We start from the raw sequence: 25638 nt of genomic DNA on the forward strand, positions 1-25638 counted from the left end.
AGCAGAACAGGGTGATGATAATGTTTGAGTCTGAAAGATGAGAGCTGTACTTGCAAGTGTCCCAGTAAAGTGTGTTTGCAGAGTGAAAGAGCTTAAGTGGCTGACAGACCTCTCTTAGGATGACAGAGTTGGTATAATGTGTGATACATGGACTCTGATTAGGAATTGCTTCATAAATTGTTCTGGTTTCATTCACTTCAGTAGAAATGTTAATTATTTAGCCAAGAATCTCACAGTTCTGTAGTAGGCCTGTGCTATTACAGATGGGAAAACTGTGCATTGAGGAGCAGAAGCTGAGGCAATTTTGGAGTTGCTTGTAGCCTGAAGTGTGCCAGCTGTGCACCCGACACCTGTGCCTGTGGCTACAGGCAGCAGTCCTGTCTGCACCACACTCTTGGTACTCTTGGTACCATGTTTGGTGCTGCCAGCTGCAGGCTGACCTTGGACACCCTGCCTGAGCTGGGATTCCCCTGGCAAAGTGCTCAGCAATTCCATAATGGGGACAGTGGCCACAGCTTGATAATGCTTCTTAGCATCAATCATAGTTCTTCTGAGGAGCTGAGTCTCAGGCTGGATAACCAGCCACGGTCTCCACGAGTTACTGGTGTGGGGCTGGGGATGGGGCATCTGCTCTAGGTTACCATGGGAAAGCGCAGTCAGGATAGGGTTAGAGTGCTGGACTTGCTGGTTCTATGGACTGCGAACCTACTTTAGATTATTCTCAAACTTTAAATAAATAATTATTTGAATTAATAAAATTCAGGAGAGAAATTCTCAACACTTCAGGTTTTATGTGGCATTGCTTACTTATGTTGATTGGTTTTTGTTTAAATATTTTGTTTACCCATAACAAATTATAAAAGTAAACTAAAATCAATATTAAGTTCATCCTTTTAGTGCCATTAAAAATACAGCTTTAAGTGATTGCAATTACTTTGCTTTTAATTGCAGTGCCCATGAACTCAGAGTATTTGCTGTGGTTTGAAGATTTCTTAGACATAAGTTCTGAATAATGCAAAGACTCTTTACATTCTTCTTTTGCAGTATTATGCTTACTGCTGTATATTGGGGTTCATTGCCTGCTCAGTATTTCTTCAAATGAGCTTCGAACTCAAAGTTCTCCTCCTGTCCATTGCTGTGACTGTCTACCTCATAATTTTCAATACACTTCAGCACAAAGACAACTATGGCAACAGTACCAGGTGCACTGTAAAGTTTCTCATCCTTTTATGTTTCATTTAAGGAAGTGTTAGATTTTTGTGCACTTACTGGAATATTGAAATATCAAAATCATGTAAGCCCGACACTGCAAACCTTTCTGTAAAGTTAACAACATGGAAATTCTATTAGACCATGCCACCTTTTTTTACATATACTTTTTAAACAAAGTGTATGTTCTCTGAAAAAATTCTGTCATGTGGCTTCTGAGATCCCTAGGAGCCTTGGATTACATTAAGGACTGGAGAGTAGAATATTAATGTCATAATAAGGTTGATCTTAAGTTGTGAAGAAAAGCCTTGCTAAAAGTCTGAGGTTCAAGCTTGGTAGTCAAGGTTGGTGAACTCTTACAGGTACTTTGAATAGTAACAGTAATTTACCTGATCTAATTGCAGAAACTGAAAATACTGAAGAAAAATCACATGCAAAGGCTTCACTGTTAGTTTTGAACTCTTTCTCAGATTCCTCTGCATAGTCTCATAGTTGAAGATTAGAAGAATTTTATTTTGCAGGGGCTGTAACCTGTGAGCACACCTTAAAAAAGCTTGAGTGAACTTAATCATTCATATGATGATAATTCAATTTGCATTTGTAAAAAGTAATATATGTGGTAAGACTGATCTTACTTTGAAATATGAGTGGTGATTCAGATACCTATATAATTTAACTGCTGTCTTTGTCTTAGGAATTCAGGTTTTTAATTTGTTATTGTCTTTCCTTCCACAAATAAGAATTTTTTTTTACTACCTCAAGGTTTTGTTGGCGGTGTTTTTGTAGGGTAGTGTGGGGTGGGAGCTGAAACTCAGTCTGGTGGAAATTAAGATAGCTCCATTAAGATAAAGCCCTGATTACTTGAGCATCTCACTCAGCATCTCACAACAGCTACTGGAGCAAGGTTTCAACACCCAGTGTGCTGTGATGTGCCATGCATCATTCCATGTGTTGGACTGGCTGATCCTTTCTGGGTGTTGGGACAGGACCTGTCCCCAGCCAGCCAGTGGCACAAATGAACAGTGACCCTGTGGTGCCAGTGTGGACAGACACCCTCTTCCCTCACCTCACACCCCAACCCTCCAGTGTTTTCTCAAAGCATACAGATGACTTTGTGTTGCTTTCTTGTTTTCAGGTTTTTCATCAAAGAGCCAAGGATAATGACTAACTTATATCTGGTTCTGTTTTACATAACCCTAGTTTTACTTGCAAAACAGGTATGTATTTAAAATACAATCCTGTAGTTCCTTTACTTGCAGCAAGTTGATTTAAATAAAATGCAAAAGTGTTGTTCCTTGAAATTGTACTTTTAATAAGTATATATTTTTTGTCTTTTTTTAGTATTCTGGTCGTGCAGATAACGCACTTGTAATTAGGTTTTGGTAATGAAAGAATTTTTTCTGTGGAAAGATGGGAACATTTTTCTAGTTTTCAACCATGTTTGCATCACAGTTGTGAGAACTTCCTGGTTCTTCCAGTTTTGATCTATCTGTATTTATATACCAGTATTCATTCTAAATCAACATAGCAATTCAAGATAAAAATAATTATATTACTAAAGTGTCATTTTGGTAAATACACCTGATGGTATCAAATGACATTTGGTCTTAGTGGCTGCTTCATATTTTTCTGACCTTTGCTCTCAAAGCACATTTTTCATAACTATATAGACTCAAAAGGCCTTCAATAAACTATTGCTACTACACTTCTTCAGAAAATTGCCTTGTATTTTTCAGTGTGTTATTTTATGGATTTAATTTATCATATTTGATCTCTTTGCAGATTGACTATTACTGTCGACTGGATTGTCTGTGGAAGAATAAGTTTAAAAAGGAACATGAACAATTTGAAACTATGGAGAATGTTAACAGGCTTTTGCTGGAAAATGTTCTTCCAGCACATGTTGCTGCATATTTCATTGGAGAAAAACGAAATGAGGTGTGTTGAGCCTCCCCTATGTGAGGGACAGCAAATTGGGTTTCTGTGATATATAGTACACATGATGTGAAAAAGAGCACAGACTGTAAACCTCTGCAATCTTTGCCTCTTGTTTGTATTCTAAGACCTTCTAGTATCAGTCCCTGAAATCTGTTCTCAGAATTAGTAGTTCAGCTTCAGGACACAGTTTAAGTTTGGCAAATATTTAAATGAGATTTACTGCTTTCCAAAGACTGTACTTTACCAGAGAGGATAGGCCATAGTTTTTAGAGATATGAGTTGAGGAGCATATAGTGTCTCCCAGAGAAAAGTTCATTGATAATGATTTTTTTTAAGAAATATCATTCTGCCAGCATGTCATCAGAGAGAACAATGCTGTGTCTCAGAAGAGTGACAGTGTCCAAGTAGATGAAAATGTTTAAGGTATCTTTAAGGAATCTTAGCTTTTCCTTAGGCAAATCCACTTTGTTAATGTTTCTGATAGAATAAGAGATGTTGTTGACTTCACAGGAAAGCTGTAATTTGATTACTGGTTACAAACAATTATCGTGAGTGTGAGTACCTGTGGGGGAATGTGGCTGCTGACAATCTGTGGGTTTATTGCTTTCCTTTAGGACTGGTACCATCAATCCTATGACTGTGTCTGTGTCATGTTTGCATCAGTACCAGATTTTAAGGTGTTTTACACTGAATGTGATGTCAACAAAGAAGGCTTGGAATGCTTGAGGCTGTTAAATGAAATCATTGCTGATTTTGATGAGGTAATTAAGCTTCTGTCATAAAAGCACTGGATTACATATTTAGTGCAAAATGAATGTTTCACTAGATCTGTGAGCATTAGAGGGGGAAAAACCATTTTTATGCTGTACTAATGTTCTGACTTCAGCCTTGCAACCTTGAAAGATATTTTCTCATCTGGTTGGGATTTTCAAGTACATCATGAAATCTATTAGAAGTATGGTTTGAGAGTCCTGACTTTAGGGACTTTATTTCAGTACTTCAGTGCCTTCATTTCTCCTGTGAGTGGATAGAGCAAAACTGTGAAACTAATCCTCAGTATTTTATCTAATCTTCATGTGAGTGATAGTATTGCTAGAGATGTTTAATGCTTATGGTAGACAGTATAAGATTTCTGGTTAAATACTACACTGAAATGAGGTATTAAAGTCTCAAGTATTTGTTTTCTTTCCATTCCAACAGCTCTTGTTAAAACCTAAATTTAGTGGTGTTGAAAAAATAAAAACAATTGGAAGTACTTACATGGCAGCAGCTGGTCTCAGTGTTACACCAGGCCAGGAGAACAACCAGGTATGTTGGCTCTGAATCTGCCTTCAGAATTCTGTGGGTGCAAAGGTGTGTTCAAAGTAACAAAATGTAACATGCTGTGAAAAAGTAAATCATGAACAGTCACTTTGTGAAATGTGAAAAAAGGTGACAAAATTATATTGTCTCCTGTTGAATTCACTATTTATCTCCTAGTTCCATTTTATTTCTGAATTAAGGTTTTCAGTCTGTAATCCCAGCATACCTTTTACATCTTTCATCTTTGATTCCAGTAGTTTAACATTCCTAGATGCATAAGAGAAGGGCTCTAATAATAAGGGAGTCAAAGAGTGGGAGCCAAAGAAAAGGCCATCTCAGAGCTGGACAGTAGCTTTTTGTGATACCTGAGAACTGGCACAGAAAGAGAATCCTCAAGTGCCACATTAGGTCTGTTACCCAGAAGAATTAATACCAATTTCTCTGGCTCATTTTCAGTATAGCAGGTTTGTGTATGACATTAAGATGCATATAATAATATACCCAAAATATGTAAAATTAAAGGTGAAACCCTAAAGGACAGAAAATAATTTGTTAGAAAATTTAATCATATCAGGCTTGTTGCCTCATAGACATCCCAACTGTATTTAATGGAGTTTTGAAATTCTGCATTGACAAGGATGAGTGATCTCATCCTTATAAACACTCCAGTCACTCTAGTACTGCTTTGGAGTAGCAGCCTGACACAGCCTTTCATGTTGCAATTTGGTTCTAATTAATCTGTGTCATGACTTGCACAGGATAGGGAAAGGCAGCACGCTCACATTGGGATTATGGTGGAGTATGGGATTGCCCTGATGAGCAAACTGGATGGCATCAACCGACATTCCTTCAACAACTTCCGTCTCCGTGTGGGTGAGTTCTGTTTGTGGGGAATGTCAACTGCACAGCTCAGACAAGGGAGAAATGGCAGGATGAGGTAGGTCCAAGTGCTGAATAGCCAAAGCAATATTGTCTGGTCAGCTGTTCAGACAGGCCAAGCTCCTCCATGGATGGGCTTTTTCTCATCACTGGAGGGAGCAGCAGGAAGAGTGCAGCTGGATGACTTTGGAGGAAATGAAAGATACAGATGAAGAGTGAAGTACCCTGTTAGTGGCTGTTGACTAAAGACAGTATGGACATTACAATGCTCATTTCTGTATATTAAAAGTAGAAGAGCAGAATTTTGCTTTGTGCCCTGGACCTCCTGAACCTCAGTATGAATACTTATATTTAACAGCGCTAATACTGATTGCTAGAAAGGTGTTGCAGAGTTAAGCTTTGGGATGTTTTTTTCCCCTGAAGCTACAGCTAACACAATCACATCCCTTTCTAGCTCAGTAATGACACCTGCCTGTGTTTCTGCAGGGATCAATCATGGCCCTGTGATTGCTGGTGTGATTGGTGCCCGGAAGCCTCAGTATGACATTTGGGGCAACACTGTTAATGTTGCCAGCAGAATGGAGACCACAGGGGAGCTTGGCAAGATCCAGGTAAAACTATGAGCCTTGCAATTTCCAAGGCATTATTTCTAATTGGTTGTGGAATTTTGTTTTAATGTGAATAATCAGAATAATTTCACAAGAGTTTCTAATTCTTTTCACACAAAGGTCACTGAAGAAACAAGCAAAATACTACAGGAGCTGGGATACTCATGTGAATGTAGGGGACTCATTAATGTCAAAGGCAAGGGAGAACTGAGGACTTACTTTGTTTGCACTGAGACAGCCAAATTCCAAGGCATGGGACTGAACTGAGGCTACAATGAAGTTAATCAAAATAGACTTAGATCTGCCTCCCTTCTGTGAAGACGTAGAATTTCCCTCCTTATGTGAAGGACTTTATTCTAAAAACATGTATATATTGTTCCTATCTCTTCTACATCTCAAGATGAGAGAATTTTTTTTTTAATAAAGAAGAATTCTGAGAAGTTCCTAGAAGATACACAACCATCAGTCTGAAAAAGACTACTTTTTCCTGAAGTAATTTGAGGATTTACCTGGAATTGCCATGAAGCATTTTCAGTTAGTTGCTTTCCTTACCTGCACTGGGAGTCTTAACAGCACCAGTGACAACCGGTGCAGATGCACTGTAGAACTCATTCCTGTGTTAAAACATTCCATTGCCTGCTTGACACACACCTGCTTCCAGTATTGTGTTTGTCCTGATGTGTGTGCTGATACTGAGGGCACTGCTGTCCTGCTTTTAATGCTGAACACACTGCACAGCACAAGACAGCTGAGTAATGGGAAGAGGAATGCAAAGAAACTCAAGTGTGTCACATGATAACTGTGCTGAGCTTTTGGGAAAAAAACCTGAATTGTACAGTGTGGGGCCACTTCACCACCCTGCCTCCTCCACAGCAGTACCTTGTGTTATGCAAATGTTTTCATGACCAAGAGCTGATCAGAAATAACTTTAATCTAGTTCAGTGTGTTTACAAAGAAGAACATGTGATATAATGTATTTCTCTGTAATTAGTGTCTGTCTGTATGTGCATTTTGTTCTGTCATGGTAAATCTTTAATTTTTTACTTTAAATTTCAAAAAGTACAGCTGATGGTGAGGAGCACAGGGATCAGGCTCTGACAGCAGCTGGGGTTGCTGATCCCAGCAGGAATTCTGATCCTATGCTGTGTTCTTGAGGGCACTTAGGGAAGAAAAAAAAACCTGTTCTGAATTGCTGGGAAGCTGAAGAACAGAATTACTAAAATAGTGTTAGAAACAGTAGCAGGTACTGTATAAACAGAACTGTATCTGTGGTGGGGTTTGCTTTTTTTTCTGTTCTTATTTCTGTGATTTGACCAGCCACTGGCTAGTTTCTACGCCTTTCAAAGGCAGTGTAGTTTTTTTCATAAACTGGTTTTGAAGGTTACAAAAGGATGTATGGAAAAAATGTGTTCATAATGAAATGTTTCAGCAGAGCCCCAGTACTGGAAATATGAGTAGAGCATTCATAAGATCACTGTGGACATGGTGTAAATTAGTTTAGTTTGTAAGGTTTTTAAACTGTTAGTGTCCTTTGCTAATTTCTACATTGGCATTTTTTACTTACTGCAATCTCCAAATCCGTTTGCTGTTGGTGGAGATGAAAGGAGTTTGTAAGGCTGACACCTTGTGCCCAGTTATGTCCCTTAGCAAGGATGGGCTCCCCCTTTCCCCATACACCAGGTTAGGGCTGGACAGCACAGTGATTGGGGAGTACAACACCTGCCTGGTTGAGCCTTCCTCCTCTACAAACAGCACTTCCTAATGCTTCTGGGTTTAGCACCAACCCATCCTGGACAAGTGTTTCAGCAGTCCTGTGCTTCACTGCTGCTTTCTAATTACTGTGTCATTTCTTTAGAAGAGGAAGGGACTATATTTCAAGACAGGAACAAACCTAAATATTGTCCAGCGGTGGATTAAAAATCATATGTGTAGTCTTTGTCAGTTTTGTAGATCAAATCTATGTGTGTAGTAGGTCTCCAACAGAAAACAGCATGTAAGAAAACCTGAATTTGAGGTTGTGAGTTCAGGCATGGGCTCTGCTGAAGAAAGAAGTGACATACTGACTGTTGTGTTAGTGCAAGTCAGTGTTGTAGCTGAATAAACCCTCAAACAGCTTTTACTACTCTTGTATGTTGTATATTTGTAGTTACAGGTGTTTAGCAAGCATTTCTTTAGAGGTATTTATTGTTTTACAGGACCATGCATGTGTCAAAGGCTCCTTTCAGCAGTCCTTGATGTCATGTCAGGTCAAGTGACCATTTGTCTCATGTATCTATTTTGAAAAGTGCATTATGCTTATAAATAGAGCTGGCTCTGAAGTGTTCCTGTTCTCAGACCTAGTAGACTGTAGATGTAAGTTAACTATGAAAGAACATTTGCTGTCTGTAACAGCATTTGGAAATGCTTTTGTTTACACGATGTTGCCTGGAAGGCTGGTAACTTATTTGGGTGAAACTTCAGCCCAACCTCATTTGCAGAAGTGGCAGGAAGAGCTGCAGCTTCCAAAGGGGAAGGAGTTGGGTTTGGTTGCAGGTTTAAAAAGAATGCTCACTTGGTGTGCTGTGCACAACCTTCTTGGGGAAGTTAGAAACTGTGTGTAATGAAAAAGAGGATGACTAATTTCTCACCAGAATTGTAACTGTATAATATGAGAGCTATATTCAACCACAGAAAAAGTTCAACTTAACAAGCAACTGTATTGAAATAATTGTTTTCAGCAGTCCTGAGATTGAACTGTGAAACTTAACATTGAAGAAACAATCTTGGTGGAAAAATCTTCCTTGCAGCATTATTTTTTTTTCATGAGTGGAAAAAATGGCACTGTATCTAATTTGAAGAGCTAATAACATCTGGAACTAGGAATCTGGTTTAAAGAACAAACTTTTGTTTTTACTATGAAATAAAAAGCTTATTGAAATATGTCTGGTTTTGCAATTATTTTGATGGAGATACCCATGAAAAGGAGGTATGTTTTTTATAGTGCTGCACACTTAATGGAAATGTTTTTGCTGATAAACTAAACTCAGTATTTATCTTTCTAAAAAATGTTGCCAGTAGAAAATGCTTAGAGTGACATCCACGTGCTCAACAGCTGATGAGAAATACTTCTGTCACTGGCAGCCACCTCCTGCACCATCTAAAAGGTGAGTGATGGGCAATGAGATGCTAGGGAAGGAGCCAGTAAGGATTTGGCTGGCACATTTGCCCTGAATCTTGTCATCCTTTTGTAGCATGAAAATGATTTAAATGGTAATAGAAGAATTCATTTCCTGGGGTAATAATTCAGCTGCTATTACCTAGAACTGAAAAAACTCCAGTGGTGACTATTAAGTCTTCTGGGACAATTGAAACTACTGGAGAAAAACCCAGGCTGACAGTTAACAATTTTGCAATATATTTTAGTAATTGTGAAAGTTTAAAAACAAATCTTCCTGCAGCGTTTTCAGAGAGGAAGGAAGGGAGGAAGGAAGCAAGGATGATGTTGGCCAGAAGACCGAGGGGAAAGGGTGGAATTCACAATACTCAATAATGTAAGTTACCTCTTAGTTCAGTTCCCTGCCACTGCACACATCAGCAATGGCTGGAATCCTACAGCTCATTCCTCTTGACTCCAGGGTTATACTGGAATCAGGGATTAAAAAAAGCAACATTTAAAATTAAGGACACCTATGGTGGAAGCCATGTGTGCAGCACTGTGTGATGGTGTGAGAGCAATGGGGAGCACAGGGAAAGCCTACTTGGGTGTGCCACTGGCTGCACCTGTACCCAGGCAATGCTGGAGCTCTGTGCCTGAGAGCTGGGCTGCTGCTCTGCACCTTTGGTGAACAGGGCTGTGAGAGGCTTTCTGATAAACAGGCCTAAAACCATTATCCAGGCATAACAGCAAGAACTGTCTGCCCGAGTGTCTCAGAGATGACTGTACCACATCCATGTACTTGTACTTGCTAACAGTAAGTGTTAGTCTCACTTTTGATCACAGGTCTGAGCTTGCCCTCCAGTTTAGGATACTGTAAGTACACAGCTTACTGTATCTAAGAGGAGATTAATCCACATCCAAGGTATCACAAAGCTGAGCATTTGTTAATTAAGCACATTGCACCAGTTTTGTATAAAAAGTTTATTTCCATTCCTCATGTCCATGAGAGTTGCACAGTAAATTTAAAAAGGGGGATTTGCAGACACTAATGATGTTTGCACTAACCAGACTCAGAGACATGTCTATACATTGCTTCTATAAACTTTTGGTTGAGTCCCTGCACCATACATAGGCACATTGTCATTATGCTTTGACGTTTCCAGACACTTGGTAATTTTAGGAAAACTTAAATGCGATAGAGGAGCTAAAAAACATCAGAGAATGCAAAAAGAATAATTTAGTGCATTTACATAGCAGAAGTAACTAATACAAACCCTTCAAAAGCCATCAGCTCCAAAATTTAATAAACAAAAGTAGTTTAACACACAATAAACACACATGGTGAATGCACCTGAAGGACGTTTACCTGGTTCTTAAACAGAATCAAACAAACAACTGTAAGCTGAACAGAATCTTCAGCTTGTAACTGCACCACACTCGTTTTCAGGAACAGTGATGGTCTTTTTAGGCTCTTCAAAGTCTGAAAGTTTACAACAGATAGCAGGTCACTGACCACAGAATGCTCAAGTGAAGACATGCATTTACAGCAGATCATGCCTCAGCTCATTTGTTTTTTATGCAGTTAGGTGTTTGCTCTTCAACAGTCCCAGAAAATCCTGAGTTTCATTTGGTTCTGTTACAAAGCCTCTGTGTAATGTTATGGAAAAGAAAAGGCTCAATAATTTTGAAATTGAAATTTCTTGAGCAGTTTCCTTAAAAATGAGTTCCTGAATTAATCCTGCTCTTTCAGTTAAAATGTTATTTAATGAAAACTTTCATAAACCACAAATTGAGTAAGTTTGTTATGTGAATTATGTTTTGTGAGAGGAAATTCTTCCTGCCCTGCCCTAACTCTGGGTGCTCTTTTGCTGTACATGTTATAAATGAGGAAGGAGAGGGTCTGGTACTGATTCCACTGACCAGACTCCCTAATCCAGCAAAAACAGCCACTACTTTTGGCTGGATGGGGTGAGCTGAACTCACACTGTCAGGTTCCAAAGCATGACAGCTGGCCAAACTAAGCAAAAGGAGTGCACAGCCAAAGCCTGGAGAAGAAGGAATCACGATGTTCTCATTTTAGCAAGTGAGGAATTTTAACTCCTCTCTTGCAACCGCAAGCAAAATGGAAAAACTAAAATTAAAATGTATTACTGAGATTTAAAATCTGGCAGTGCTGTAAGATGGATTGTAAAGTAACCGTGTAGCTGAACCAAAGTTCCATACACACAAAAGATTCAATTTGGACTGAGACCAAAGGCAGCAACTTTCCATTTAAAACAGAATTTAAAAAGGAGAGAAGAACTGAAAATTGGAACCACACTACTGCAAAGTTTTACCATAAGCCAGTCTAAGGATTTGCAGATGTGGTTTTGTTCCAGCTGAACAGATGCTACAAGATGTTTTCATATACTCACCCTCTGTCAAATCTACCCAGCTGTCCTCTGTCTCGGGCAGAGGGACCGAGATTCCCATTGCTTTCCGGATGCCGTAGGTACTGACAATGTCACCGGGAGTCACTTGCTGGGCCAGCTCCTTCAGGTTATTGGTTACTCTCTCCGCTGGGAAAGACAAGAGGATGTGTTTATATGCTATATATAGACACCAAATTGCTGGATCACCCAGCAAACAGTGCAATTATTTAGTACATAGGCAACTATGTTAAATAATATTTCTAGACCAGAAGAGCTGTGTTGTTCTGTGTGCAGCCATGCAAGACATCCTGGGAACCAAGAGACAAGGTGAGAAGAACAGGAGGAATGAACAGCTGCTGGCCAAGGCTTGCTGCCATCAGGAAACACCAGAAGTTAAAGAGTAAGTTAATGAAACCTGGGCCACACATGCAGCAGCTGGGAGAGGGCTGGGGGCACCCACACAGCACTGCTGTTAGTAATAGCTGGAATCTGGGATTCAGCACAAAGCTTTGGATATAAAGAGAGACTGTTCTTGTTGCTACAAACATGGTTTTCCCTCAAGAAGGAAGCCATAAGTAGTGAAACATAAAAAAAGACAGTATTTGATCTGGTTTAGATTTGGTCATATTTCTTAAGTAATGGGGAGATTATCTAATTACAGCCATGTGGTCTAGTTTAGACCATGAACAGCCTTGCACAAGTCAGTTTTACTTGCCAAACAGGCACTCTGCACACAGTCCTGTCTTAGAGGGCTGCCATTAACAAAAGCTGTGTAGCTGATCTGTGAGACAAGCAGGTTTGCTCAAATAACTAAAGAATGTATGACTGGTATTAATTAGTGTAACTCAACAGACTGATAACCAGATCCATCCTGAACCAAAGCTGGCTTTGCAATAATAACTTGGTTATACTTAAGCAGACCTGTTCAAAGACACTGCAAAACTCAGGAAGTTATTGGTACTTGGCTATTGTCTGCCCCATGGCATACAGAAGCTTCAATCACTTCTAGGGACATTTAGGAATAAAGAGGGAATACTTGTAATTACTATTCAAGATTTTCATCTGGCTTTACATCCAGAGAAGTTTAAGTTAATCCTCTAGGCCTAACAGAGCACATCATCTACACTACAGCCCTTGAGATTTTTTTTTTCTTGGAGCTGATACCAGTTGGGACTTCATCAATTCTGGAAGAATGATCAGAAAAAGTGTATTTACCCAAGTGCATTTCTCTGTAAGATGGACCCAGAAGACAAATCATATTAGGGGGTGGTTTTGTGCTCAGTCGTTCATTCTGAGCATCCTGGAGTTCTCTGAGCAGCTTTGTTGTTTCATCAAGTTTCCTTTGGAAGATTTCAGCCTCTGTTTAAAGAGAAAAAGAAAGTCCTGACTAGTAAGATCTAAGTAAAGTCTATTTACTTTATGATACAAAATATTGTAAGGGACTGAGAAACTGAAGGAGTTAGACATATCAGAACTTTGACTACCTCAGGAAGGAAGGAAGGCTCACCTTCAGAATCAAACTCTTCTATAGGCATGCCAAAGTTTGTAACTGCTTTTAGAGCTGTCAGTCTGTCACTATTAGCAGCGTCCAACCTGGCAGCAATATCAATTTCCACAATCTGAAAAAAAACCCCAGCAAGCAATAATTTAGATAATACTCAGCTCAGCCTTGAAACAACAAAATTGTCTGGGGAAGATCAGAACACAAAGGTGAAGTTAGCCTGCTCTACAAAAGTGAATATACAGAGGGAAAGCTGAAAAGACACTCTATAACTTACTGTTCTACAGTTCTTGTTTACTCATTCTATTTCATATGCAAATAGAAATCAGCATCTGCCAAAACCACTGGGGATAGGCACAAATGATGTGGTAACTTAAGACCTGCATCCCAATTAAAAAACAGTTTAAGAATTGCTTCAGCTCACCTAAAGGAGATTTTATCAAAGATCTGGTTGCAGATGAAGAGGTGCTTCAGGAGAGCACCCCTGGCCCTAGAACTGCTTTCTCTAACTGAGCAAAGTTTGGGTGGAATGATTGGAGATCTATAATGGATTGCCCATAAGGGGCACAAAGTGAGAACTTCTCAAAGACTGCTACACATCATGTGGCATCTTACACTCACACTACAAATTCATGTTAAACGAAACTAGATTAAGATAGAAACAAATCTATAGTTCCAAACAACCACAAACAAAAATACATAAGTATTTTCTTCCAGCTCTCTTAACGGAGAGTTAAGACATAATGTTTTTGAGAACCTTACTCTCCTCATGCCTACAAAGGGGCATACAATTTTCAGAAGATTTGCAGCTTGTCCAAGTCTCAGTGTTGTTGTACAGCCCTGAAAGTTTTAGGCCATTTTATAACTGTGAGCTTGGACAGGTTGGTTGGAGAAGTTAATTAGTAAGGAAAAATTTTACCTTTACATCTTTCATTGCTTCACTTCTTTCCTGTGGGCCTTCAGCTTCCTCACACGGCTGAACAAAGAAAGGATTTTTAAAGAAGATGTTAAAATTACGCTTTTAAATTCCAAGTAAGATCTTACAAGATCCCGTATTTTAGGTAAGTATGCGATGCCATAATGTGCTTTCACTGTAAAACAAGTTATAGTGCAGCTATTTTTCAGGGTCTTTCTTGGGGTACTAATGTTTACTGAAATACAGTTTTTCAGCTCAGGTTTTATTTCTCTTTGCAAAGTTCACAGTGATGTCACATCAGAGACTATTTACTGGGGTGCAGGAAGAAGAGGAAGGGTGGTTATTAGAGGCTGAAATGTTTTCTGTTTCTCTATGCAATTGTATTTCTCTTAATACTGCCAGAGTAAGAGGCCAGACCCTGACAGTCAGTGCCACTACTGGGTATAAGAAAAGAGATAACATGTAATGCTAAGGAAAGGTGTGAGCTAAGGCAAAAAGGTCCATGAACTTTTTAGAGTATTAACTTAGGTAATATTTGACCCATTCAGGCTACAATCTGTTTGTTTCAATATGATTTGATTTGAACCTCAAAGCAAGACTTCTAGTTAACAGAAACTGCTCTGAGGAGATTCTCAAATAATTCTTGGATTGTCAATTAAGGTTATCAAATGAGCTCCTTTGATTCCAGTTATGTTTAGCATGGGCAGGACTGGAATTTCCTAAGACTTTGATGTTACTGTTCAGTATTTTTACACAGTACATGCTTGAGTACAAAAGCATGGTACCAAGTAAAAGGAAAAACTACATATTAATTCACCTGAACTAAACAGGGGCAGCTAGGAATGTGCTAAAATTTTAATAGAAAAAAAAAGCCTGTCAGTGATGACCTTATTTTTAAACAACTGCTTATTGGTCTTGAAACAAGAGTTAGTGATAATGGGAATGGGATAATGGACAAAGAATGGATAATTATATTTCTATGTACAATATGTTAATATTCACTCATTAACAATACAGTAATTCCTTTCCAGAAAATCCTGCCACTGAAGGCAAAGACCAGTCTTTACTCTCCAATTCTATCAGTTAAAAGGAAGACCATCAATAGGATCAGCATCATCTTTCTCTCGCTTTAGAGCTTGTGTGCTAAAACCAAAGACCAGATAGTACACAAATCCACTCTTACCATTTCTAGTTCTCTGAGAGCTCTAGAATGTCCTCCTTTAGTTAGAACATCCAGCAAACTATCAGCCATTAAGAGAGGATAATCCTGGGACTTCATAAAAAAATCTTGAATACTGAAAGAATAAAGATAGTTAAGATAACGACTTTCATATCAAACATTTAATGTAAAAATGTTATGTAAGGTCAAACCAGTATGTACAGCACAGAAAACACAAAAAGTAGCACAGGATCTGATCAAAGTGGATTGCTTTAGTTTAATCATGCCTGCCTTCTGTAGCTGAGGAATCCAGTCTGAAAGGGACACTGGAAAACTTGGAAAAGTGCAGTGTCTCAGGCAGCTGCATCAACACAAAACCAAACTTGCCTAGGCCCTTCACATTTACACTGTACTAAAGAATTGCTCCTTTTCCTAAAAATTTGTATCACTGTGCCTGCTCCTTGTGCAATTCTCACAAAACAAAGGGACTTTGACATTTTTGCAATCAAAAATCAGAAACCATTAGAATTATTTTTATATACAAAGCTGTATCTCATTCAAGGCAGTAATTAATGTGAAAAAACCCCACCAGTTTATACAAACATTTCTACAACTCAATATTCTGGCTTTGAACATAAGTCCTTCAGTTATAAATACATCTAAGTTTAGACAGTGTATTCCTAGGTTTCAGCAGCATAAAAATTCTTCCAACTTGGCTAATTTCACTTCAGAGGCAGGCTCTTCTACTGAAGTGTTTGTTTCTAACACAAACAAACCCCTGTGAGCTCTAAAGACAGCAGGGCCATCACTCCACAGCAAAGCCAGCCCATCCTGCAGAGAGTTGCACACAACTGCCTCTGTCCTTGGGAGCTGTACTGTGCACCCTGCTTGCTGGGTTACCTGGAAGATCCTTGGTTAGAGTCTTCCCCATATGTTGAGTAGATTAGGTCAGAATCTTCTTTGCTTATGTTGGCAAATGTTGAATCATATGTTGGTGCATAGGAACTGAAGGGTCCATAATTCAAGTATGTCACTAATGAATAACAATAGCATTAATTATTACCCTGCTTTGTAAGCTTCAGATAGAAATGAGAAGGGGCTGTAAGACCATCCTCAAGAAAGAATTTTGAAGGAATGTATTTCTTAAGGTGAAACATGCCTTCACAGAACACCATCTGTTCACAAGGTAACAATTTTTACTCAGATCTAAACCAAATGCATTTGTATTTGCAAATATGTCATTAACACCACTGTGAGCCTTAGCACAACATGAAGAGTTTGATGCTGGAAAAAGGTTCTCAGGCCCACCCTGGCTATTTTAAAGCCACTAAAAACCTTTCCCCATCTGGTTGTTTCTCTTCTCAGTGTAGTTAAAAAGTAAGTATCTTGCCCCTTTTGTATGTGTAACTTAAGCTGGACTTTGTGATCTACTGTTTAATTGTGCAATGGATACAAAGAATCACAGAATGGTTTGGGTTGGGAGGGACCTTAAAGATCATCCAATTCCAACCCCTCTGTCATGGGCAAGGACATCTAATAATGTGCTTTATCTTCAGAAATACTTAGTTCCAAATTTATGTGCTAGTAACAAGATCAAATACACTTTTTTTATATAAAAGAAAGATTTGTTTTTTTTTTTTTTTTAAATCAGCACTTACCTGGAGTAACTTTGTTTCTTTTATCTTCTTTGAACCCCTGTAATGTATTAACTCCCGACTGAAGCCTTCCTGCTGTCATTCCCAGCTTTACAGGGCAGTAACCTGGCTCTGCAATAGGACATACCAAAATACAGAAACAGAGAAGGCTTACAAAGATGACCAACTCATTTAATACTCACAGCTAAGAACTCAAAATAAACAGGACATGGCTCTCAAAGTGTGCTTTCCTATCCAAATGCTTCATGCTAATGATCTGGGACCCAGACAGTTCCTAATTCTAAAACATCTGTGGCCTTCTGGCTCAGCAGACACTGCACTCTGTACATGGACCAGAAATAAGAGGATCCCAAGAAATTCTCCAGCAGCAAAAGTGTTCTTTTGCAGCTTCCACAAACAGCTGACACAAATCAGAGAAGCAACAGCACTGAGGGCATCCACCAGCTGCTCCTAACAACAGCCACAGCTGAGGCCCATCTATGTGATCTCTCAGCTGCAGCTTTTCCAATCCAGATCTTTATCAGGCTGGAAAGAGGCATTCAGTTCTTGGCCAGGATTTGCTCATCTGTCCCTGCAAAGGTGCCAGGTAGGTGGAAGTCACTTGTTTCCTGAACCATGCCAACTCACCTCCTGCAGCGAGGTCAACGGGGTTAAGAAGGCCCAGGGTTGTTGTACCATCTGGTTTTCTTCGTTCAAATTCACACTGAAATAAGATTAGACTATTTTAATTTACATAGTACTTGAAATTCATGGTCCTTAAACTAATGACATTTAATGAAACTGTCCTATCTGCTGGAATAAGAAAGGAAATCAGTCACTCAAAATTGAGTGCTGCTCTAAATTTTTACTTTCACTAGATAATTTTATTATTGGTATAGGCACAAAGAACTGAGATATTATGATAAATATTAATTTTTCTGCAGAGGCCAAGTGACAAAAAAATGTAGAAAATGAAACAGGCACAGTATTACTAATCAGAGTTTCTTCTCCTGTAATATTAACAATCTTTGGTCAGGTATGTGTCTGTTTCAAAACTATGACATTTTTTGCAGGTCAGATTTAGTTTCTTGAGCTTTCTACTATTCATCTTTTTCTATTACTTTATTGAAAATTTTAGCTCAACTTGCTCTGCTGATGAAATTCAGCATGCACTCAAATTGCACTTTTTTTAACCTTATGATGTTACACAGGTGATCAATGGTGTAAAATGGTGTAAGCTGCAGTAAAAGCAGGTATGAGGTTTCAACTGGTGTAAGAGGTCAAGGAAACCTGGTTTATGGAAAAGGGAAAGGAGCTACCCAATCCCCCAGTGCTTACCTGGCTGTTTGCAAGGCGCCTGGTTAACTTCCCTCCGGACTCCTTCACGATCCGATCAATCTGCTCCTGCTCCCTTTCCAAGCTATTGCTCCGTAACTTGTCTTCAAGCAGGTCTTTATCCTTCCTGTGAATGCACCCACACAGCTTAGGGACTAGCTGGACACCAGCTGGCTAAATAACACACCAGGATACTCTGACAATAGTTTTAGCTAACTCTGGTTTTGTGGACAAAACAACTAACAACAAAAAAGAGTGCTATTGAATGTGACTGTATTTAATACAGCTGGGGAAGGCATGTGACAAAGGTTTACATTGGTAAACCTTTACAGTTAATAACTGTAAAGGTCTCTGTAAAGATCTCCTACAAAACTAAGATACTCTTGGAATATTGGATGCTCTTAATTTTAGTATCCAGCATTTACTTACCTAAATATTTACCATCTTCATATCTGGTATTTCTAGAAATGAACAGCTATTTCAGAAAGTACACTTTCTGTAGCTAGGCAGCTGCATGTTTCAAATACAACTACTATGTAAACAAACAAAGAAAAAGTAATCAAAATTGGCTATGTAGCTGTTTGTACCAAAATGTTTAAAAGCACATGTTTGCAAGCTTTCTCCAAAACTTCATAGTGTCCATGAAATGGACACTAAACCACAAAATAATTGAAGGAATGGAGTTGATGAACAGTACATGGTTACCTACACTCAAAAATGATTGTATTAAAAATTATTCTAAACTTATTTGGTTTTAACAGATGATGATACTTTATGTAAGTTTTGATCCCTTGAGATGAAAATGTCTAAGCAGTACCAGAGAGAAACCCACATCCACTCTACCCTAAGTCATCTTGTTTCTGTAGCATTTAAAAGGTGTATCCTACAGTGAGTCAGATAATACTTCACTTTTTGTGCTCTTTGCTGGGTGTTTTGAATGCTTTGGTGTCACCATCCATAGGTTCTCCTCTGTCTTTCCCAGGACCATTTTCCTCTTCCCCAGTTTGCTGCAGATCTGTCTTGTCCTTCTGCTTCCTTGTCTTCTGCAGGTCAGCCATGAATTCTATACTTTGCTTCAGGCTCTGAATTCTCTCCTGAATAACATCAAAATCCTTTTATTTGCTGCTTCAATTAATCTTTTTGTAACCTACCCATAGAAACTCATTTTATCTGAGTTCTTTGTTACACTAGCAAACAAACAGAATCTAGAAGGTGAAATACTAAATGCAACTATTTCTACAATGACTGGTCTGGCAGCACTACTAAAACAATGTACTATTTATATTCCAATATACAAACATTTGACAAATACCATGCAAGGTTTTATTGATTTTCAAGAGATCCCTGTAAAAGGGATAAACAGAGATCAAAAAGAGAAGCAGTATACTTTTGAATATTTTGTTTGGTGCTTTTTGTTACCTGGCTAAGTATCTTCATCCCTGAGTGCAGCAGTTTTTTTGCAGCTTTGTAGTAAATGGTGTCTGGTTTGTTGTAAATCATTGCATTATTACACATCAGTTTGAAGTTATCCTGTTCAAACATGAAGAATTTTGGAATGAAAGTTAATTTTACAGCATACTATACTGATATTTGTGTGGCAAATGGGGTGTCTTGAGCTTTAGGGAAAAAAACTTAGAAGAATACTTTCAATTAATGAATTTAAGAAATCTATTAAAAATGTAAACAGGGATAAGTATGTAACTTTGTTTTAAGACTTGAAGCTATCAACCCAAAAAACATTCTTAAAGGATTCTTAAGTGTTCAGTACTGTTTGTAGTTTTCAAAGTTTTAGGGAAGCCCTCTTAATTACAACTACCCACCTCCTGGCCAATCAGCAGTCATTAAAAAAAAGTGAAGCAACATAACAAAGGCAAAGAAAAGCTGCAGTGCAAAGTTAAATTATTACAAAGACTATCCCAAAGTTTTAGTTACAATGAAGAAATGTGTGCTTGTCTGAAATTCAAGTGAGCTAGAAACTGCACTTCTATGCTCACTGCAGCCTCTGCAGGTGAATGTTTTATCACATCCTCATCATTTACAAAGTTAAAATGAAAAACTAACCAGAAACAGCTGTTACAACAGGGTATGCTCTTCTTAAGTTTTGGAGATCTAAAGAATGTGCAAGAAAATAAAACCAATGCTATTAACTGACATCTGCCTAATTGATAATTACACACAATCTAGCCCAGTAAAGAACTAGAGTATTTCTGATGAAAAACAAAACAAAACTAGGCCCCACATCTTTTAGAAGTTCAAGGAGGTTTTCAAACCAGGCCTTGAATCCCTTAGGCACACCACAGCACAAGGACAAGTGGCTGCTGTCAACAGAACCAAGCTCACAGTGCCTTCACTTGTTGATCTGACCAGACTAGCCTGGGAAAAGTAATAGATTTAAAATATGCTGGGGGACAAATGGACAGACTCCATGCAATCCTGCACAAAACCTGAAACCATCTGCATCTTTTGGAGATGCACATTTACAAACCAGAAGTGTTTTCTCTTTTACAGTCAGAACTTACTTGCTCACATAAATTCAAGAAGAAACATTCCTTAAGGCAGAAGTACTGATTCATTTTGGCATCCTTCTATTCCCATAAAATACTGCCTTCAAGTCAATTGAGCATAATACTCCTCTGTAGTCAAAACAAAATCCAAAACATTACCTTTAATTCTTCTATGGACTGGTACCCGTTGTTCTTGATCTTCTCTTTCATGGTACTAAAATCCATTGGGTTTTTAATGATCATGGAATAGCCAGGGGCAATAAAGTCAGTCACAGGAAATGAAAAGAAAGAACTTGGATCCTTTCTGTGAAGAAATGAAAGACATTTTTTTATGTTTCAACTTATAACAAAGACCTGAGTTTAGAATTAAATAGAAAGGAAATAACTAAGCTAAAAAGAAACTAGAACTATAAAGAGAGAAACAGCTTATGTCAGCATAATCTTTCCCTTTCAAAGTTGAAAAGATCTCATATGCAGACCCATGTACCAAAAAAGTACTACAAATATATTTCAGAAGTTCTTTCTACATTTTGATAACTATCTGTACACCCCAGAAAGTGAAAAAAACTCCAAAAATTTTTTAAAGGTTTTACATTTTAACAAAGGTGTTTTATACCATATTAGAAATAATTAAAAGTAAAAGAAATGTACAGAATATAAGAATATTCTTGTGTTTCACCACTTACTCAGAAATTATCAGATGGGAAGAGACAGCTCAAAATCAAAAGTGCTGCTTTTTGCATGCACAGAAAGAGAGCCAAAACTAACAGGCATCTTTTGATAGTTTAAGTTTCTTGAAACTGACATTACATCTAGGTCTTGAAAATTTATGGATAAGAGAAAACTTGCAAACAAAGTTTCAAGTGAGACACCTAAAGGGAAAGACCTTCCAACCACTCTTGCACAAGATGCAGATAGTCTTAAAGTCAAGAAATATTATCTTAAATAAGAGACTATTTGAAAAAGCTGCAGACTTGATTGTTTTAACCAAAAAGACATGTGGTTAGTAAAACAGAGAACATGGTTGAAGTTTTCATACTTCCTTTTCATAGTAAATAATGCTAAAATAGAAGAACTCGAGGTAAAAAAAACTTTGGCAAGCTAATTACAACCTCTTGTGCCTTCCTTTCAAAAGGTTCCTCTAAAGAAAGCATCATGTTATTGGAAAACTTTCCTGGTTTAGAAAGCTTTTAAAAACTACTATGAACTTGAAACTGGAGGTGCTCACAAGAAGCCTAAGCTGAAGAGAAGTTCTAAGCACACTTTCTTAAACTAGCACTTAAATTCCTACAACAGCCCTCTTGGCAATATATTTACCAAAATTTCCCTCAGCTTTGTGTGTGCCCCTTCCCTTACTGGATGTTATTTTCCCTTCACAGCTCTTCAAGCCTGTGGCACAGACATTACCTCTGCAGCTGTCTCATGAGTTGATTCAGAGCTTCCTGAAGTGGTGTCTGCTCCACCTCTAGACCAAAAACAAGGAGGGGGAGAAACAGTGTGAGGCAGAACTGACTGCGCTTTCAAGATATCAGAAATCAACCAAACAAAACTGATGCACCTTGAGAACTCAGTATAAAGAAAAGAATAGAATGGCAAACCCCACAATACCTATGGGGGATCTACTTTTCCCATTGCTCTTACTTGACATTCTGCTCACTCTGACAGAAATACCAAAGGAAGTGTACAGAAACCTAATTCCAAACTTCTGTACGAGATGAAGAAAAACACTGAGATGGCACAAAATGCCAAGTCACTTACTACAAAAGTAAACAAAGAACAATAAAACATGAGTCAATTACAAAAAACATGAATTAGGAAAAGAAATTTCTTTTTTCCCCCTACCCTCCGGCTTGGATAAAGAGCTCGTCAGTGGTTTCTCTGGTGACAATTCCATTCTGACCGGGGTCTGACATTTCAGCTCCTGCTCTCCCTCACTGTCTCCATGGTCTCGATCTCGTTTCTTTTTATCCTCCTGGAAAGATTGTTATGGGAATGTAAGAGCACTTGCAAACCCTGCATTATTTATGTACATAATGCTCTATAGATTTTTGAAAACATATTCACAAAGTTTAAAGATAAGAATAGTTTGTAAGTGCTTAAAAATTCTGTATTCTTTATGTACTGTCTCCATCTGCTGGACACTGAAATAATTCAGCCATACAATGCAATGTATCACTGAATTAGGTTTTTAGAAAATGTGACAGCTATGTGGTGTGTATCCTTTAAAAATGAGACAGAAATGTCTCAAACACAGAGGCTGAATATATTCCAGCTTAAGGATACGAGTTACAGTCATATCTGCTGACCTTCTCCTGTGAAACCCAGAGAAAGTCAAAATATATTTTTTGCTAAAATGCAGTAGCATGAACACATACCTTAACTTTTCTCCTCCTTTTCTCCTTTTCTTCACCAGGAACTTGTTTTTCTCCTTTCTTTCTCTTTTTCCTTTTTCTGTCCTTGTGTTTTTCATGTTCAGATTTGTCTTCGTAGAGGCTGGAATCGAGTCCTGCATTTCCCGTGGACAGCTCAGCAACTTCATTTCCTCCAACTTTCAGCACCAGCTTCAGGGGCTTTTCTACATATTCTTAGAACCGGCAGAGAAACAGGCTGTGTGAGTACCACATAAGACACAGCCCCGTCCTCAATAACCCCGCGATCGCTCCTCTTCCTCATCGCACCATTTCCTCATTTCCAGTCCCCGCAGCTGCTTCTCCCCCGCGCAGAGCCGAGCCCGCCGCCCATCTCCCGTCCCCGGGCCCGCGGGCGGAGCGAGGGCCCCGCTCCCGCAGCCTCAGCCCGGAGCGCTCAAACAGCCCCGGCGCTGGGCCCGGCGGGGCGGGGCGGGCGCCGCTGGGGGCTCCGGGGCCCGCGTCCGTTTCGGGCCGCGCTGCCCGGCGGCCTCTGCCCGCCCACCCCCGGAGGGACCCACCCTCGTAGGGATGTTTGTCCGACTTGTGCTTCTTGTGTTTCTTCCCCATGGCCCCGGCCCGGCCCGCCCGGGAGAGGCCGCGCTGTTGAGGCGGAGCCCGGCCCGGCCCGCGCGGCCTGCAGCGGGCGGTGGCGGCCGCAGCGCCCCCTGGCGCGCCGGAGGTCTGGCGCAGGGCGGCGGTGAGCGGGTGAGCGGCGGCGGGGCCGGGCAGCGGCGGGATCGGGATCCGCCATCCCCGAGCCGCGATCGCCCGGCGTCTGTACGGGCCGAGCTCCGGGCATTTCCCCTTATGAGCAGCCCGGGCAGCGTCGCCTCTCTAGAACCCTCACGGCATCCTGCCGAATCAGAGAATGCTCAAGGCTGGAAGAGCCCTTTCAAATCATCAAGTCCCGCTGTCAAGCCGGCACTACCTCTAAAGCACATCACCTGAGCCACATGCACGCACCTCTAAAACGCTCTAGGAATGGTTACTCCACCACCTCCCCGGGCAGCCTGTTCCAAGGCCAGATCACCCGAATAGTGATTTTTCCCCCCCTTAATATTTATCTGATTTCTCCTGTCCTGCCCCTGCCCGCAGCCTCCCCCGCCCTCTCCCTTCATGCAACCGCCAGCAGCTCCTCGCTGCTCCCCCGGCTGTGCCCCTTGCTCCCGGCCTGAGGTGCGCCGTGCCCGCGCCCTCTGATCCCACCCTTGGGAACCCGGGGCAGTGCAGCGCTTCAGAGACTTAGGCAGGATTCACGGAGCCACAGAATCACTGAGGTTGGAAGGGACCCCCGGGGCCATCCAGTCACTCCTGTGACCGGTCAGCACCGTGCCAACCACACCCTGGCACTAAGGGCCACGTCCGGTCTGTCCCTGAACACCCCAGGGACGGTGACTCCACCGCCCGAGTACTCGGCCTGAGTCCCGCGGGTTGGCAGAAGCCGGTGCCGCAGAATGTCCCGTGCCGTGACTGTGTGTGCCAGGGGCCGAAGGTGACAGCAGCGGGCGGGGTGCTGTGGCAGTCTGTCCTTCTTACAGCAGAGGTTACTCTGCTCCCGGCTGGATGCCCTGCGAGTTTTGCCGGCTTCTTAGCTGCGATGTGGCCACCACCTGGCCGCTGCTGCCGGCCGGGCTCTGGCTCACCACACCCTTAATCTGGAACAAAGGCTCGCTGCTCCTGGACTTTGAGAACCCGTGCCTAAATTTGTACCAGTGAGGGGAGCAGAGGATGTATCCACCCGAGGAAGGCGGCAGAGGTGTGTCGAGGCTGTACCCATCCAAGGGACAGGTCTCTCCTGTGCCCTGGCTGGGACAGGCTCTGCCTTGCTGGCTGAGTGCCTAAACATGCTCACTAGAGTTGAAAGCAAATACTTTACAATCAGGTTAAAACTCTAAGGAAAGTATGTATATTGTCCATTACAGGTCAAAAATAAGAAATTCTGATCTCCTAGAAATGCTGGAAGTTGCCCATTTGCCTTGTATGGGAGTGCTTCCAAAACAAGCAACTGTTTTTCAAAATTGAATGCAACACTAGTAGTATAGTCTTTCAAAGTTAATAGTGTATTGTTGCTATTGCTTAAGCTGCAGTCATTGCCTGTTTCAACAGCACTGTGTAGGTATTGTTTTCTGCCAAGACCTCTTCAATAGTGCATCTTGAAATTTCACTTCTCTGAAGTCTGGAGTGCAAAAACAAACAGTTTCTATTTCAAAAGAGAAGCTTTAATTTATTCCCACACAATAGTCCTGTAAGTATTCCTCAAGTTTGTTGAATCATAAATGATATTTTATAGCCAAACAGAAAAAAAAAGTTGTTAATTAGAAATTTATGATATGTATGGCTGTACAGTGATACAAGGTTTATTTTGAGAGGTTGTGAAGATCGAGAAAATCTCTTGTCTGCCGTCCATTCAGTCACTGGGAGTGTAATCAGATGTGACAGCTTTGTTTTGCATTTTGCTGGTTACATTACTGTCATTTGGTATCCTACTCAGAGAATTGTGTGGGTGGTGCTCTGGAATAAACCACAGCTTTCCTGCTTGATCTTACTCCAGTAGTTTGAAATTCAGTTTTAATGGACACAGTTGTTTTTCTAATTCACATCTGGATCCTTTAAAACTCTTATTGCATATGCAGTGAATGTTCTTAGGCACACTTTAGTGAGAGGTAGAGGGCTTTTGCTTGGGATATGGCCACAT

General features: G+C 40.2%; 2 protein-coding genes across 2 annotated transcripts in view; one reads left to right on the forward strand and one right to left on the reverse strand.

Moving 5' to 3' along the window:
• The window catches only part of ADCY7 (adenylate cyclase 7), a 55517-nt gene extending 46660 nt beyond the window's left edge, over positions 1-8857 (forward strand). Inside the window, exons 22-29 of the mRNA XM_059481552.1 lie at positions 1045-1202; positions 2345-2426; positions 2992-3147; positions 3762-3908; positions 4348-4455; positions 5208-5322; positions 5815-5939; positions 6057-8857. Of these exons, the coding sequence (XP_059337535.1) occupies positions 1045-1202; positions 2345-2426; positions 2992-3147; positions 3762-3908; positions 4348-4455; positions 5208-5322; positions 5815-5939; positions 6057-6203 (1038 nt within the window). The 3' untranslated portion in view covers positions 6204-8857. The remainder of the gene's footprint in view (positions 1-1044; positions 1203-2344; positions 2427-2991; positions 3148-3761; positions 3909-4347; positions 4456-5207; positions 5323-5814; positions 5940-6056) is intronic.
• Positions 8858-10038: 1181 nt separating this feature from the next.
• On the reverse strand, positions 10039-23565 carry BRD7 (bromodomain containing 7). The gene is made up of 17 exons (XM_059481278.1): positions 23462-23565; positions 22908-23116; positions 22375-22504; positions 21940-21997; positions 20692-20836; positions 19448-19558; positions 18938-19122; positions 18032-18155; positions 17342-17417; positions 16718-16825; positions 15960-16092; positions 15084-15195; positions 13904-13960; positions 12991-13102; positions 12699-12842; positions 11487-11630; positions 10039-10552 (listed from the first exon to the last, which is right to left on the reverse strand). Exons 1-17 carry the CDS (start codon positions 23508-23510, stop codon positions 10488-10490), a joined length of 1962 nt encoding a protein of 653 aa, XP_059337261.1. The 5' UTR covers positions 23511-23565; the 3' UTR covers positions 10039-10487.
• Positions 23566-25638: the final 2073 nt, after the last annotated feature.

This window comes from Ammospiza nelsoni, chromosome 13, assembly GCF_027579445.1.
Source record: "Ammospiza nelsoni isolate bAmmNel1 chromosome 13, bAmmNel1.pri, whole genome shotgun sequence".
In the NCBI taxonomy this organism is placed as follows: domain Eukaryota; kingdom Metazoa; phylum Chordata; class Aves; order Passeriformes; family Passerellidae; genus Ammospiza; species Ammospiza nelsoni.

Coding starts and splice junctions, on each gene's coding strand:
- BRD7 (XM_059481278.1), bottom strand. CDS start 23,510: ATGGGGAAGAAACACAAGAAGCACAAGTCGGACAAACATCCCTACGAG. Junction 18,156..18,937: donor CCCAGCAAAGAGCACAAAAA/GTGAAGTATTAT, acceptor GTGCATTCACAG/GAAGGATAAAGACCTGCTTG. Junction 15,196..15,959: donor TCTAACCAAGGATCTTCCAG/GTAACCCAGCAA, acceptor TTATTCTTTCAG/TATTCAAGATTTTTTTATGA.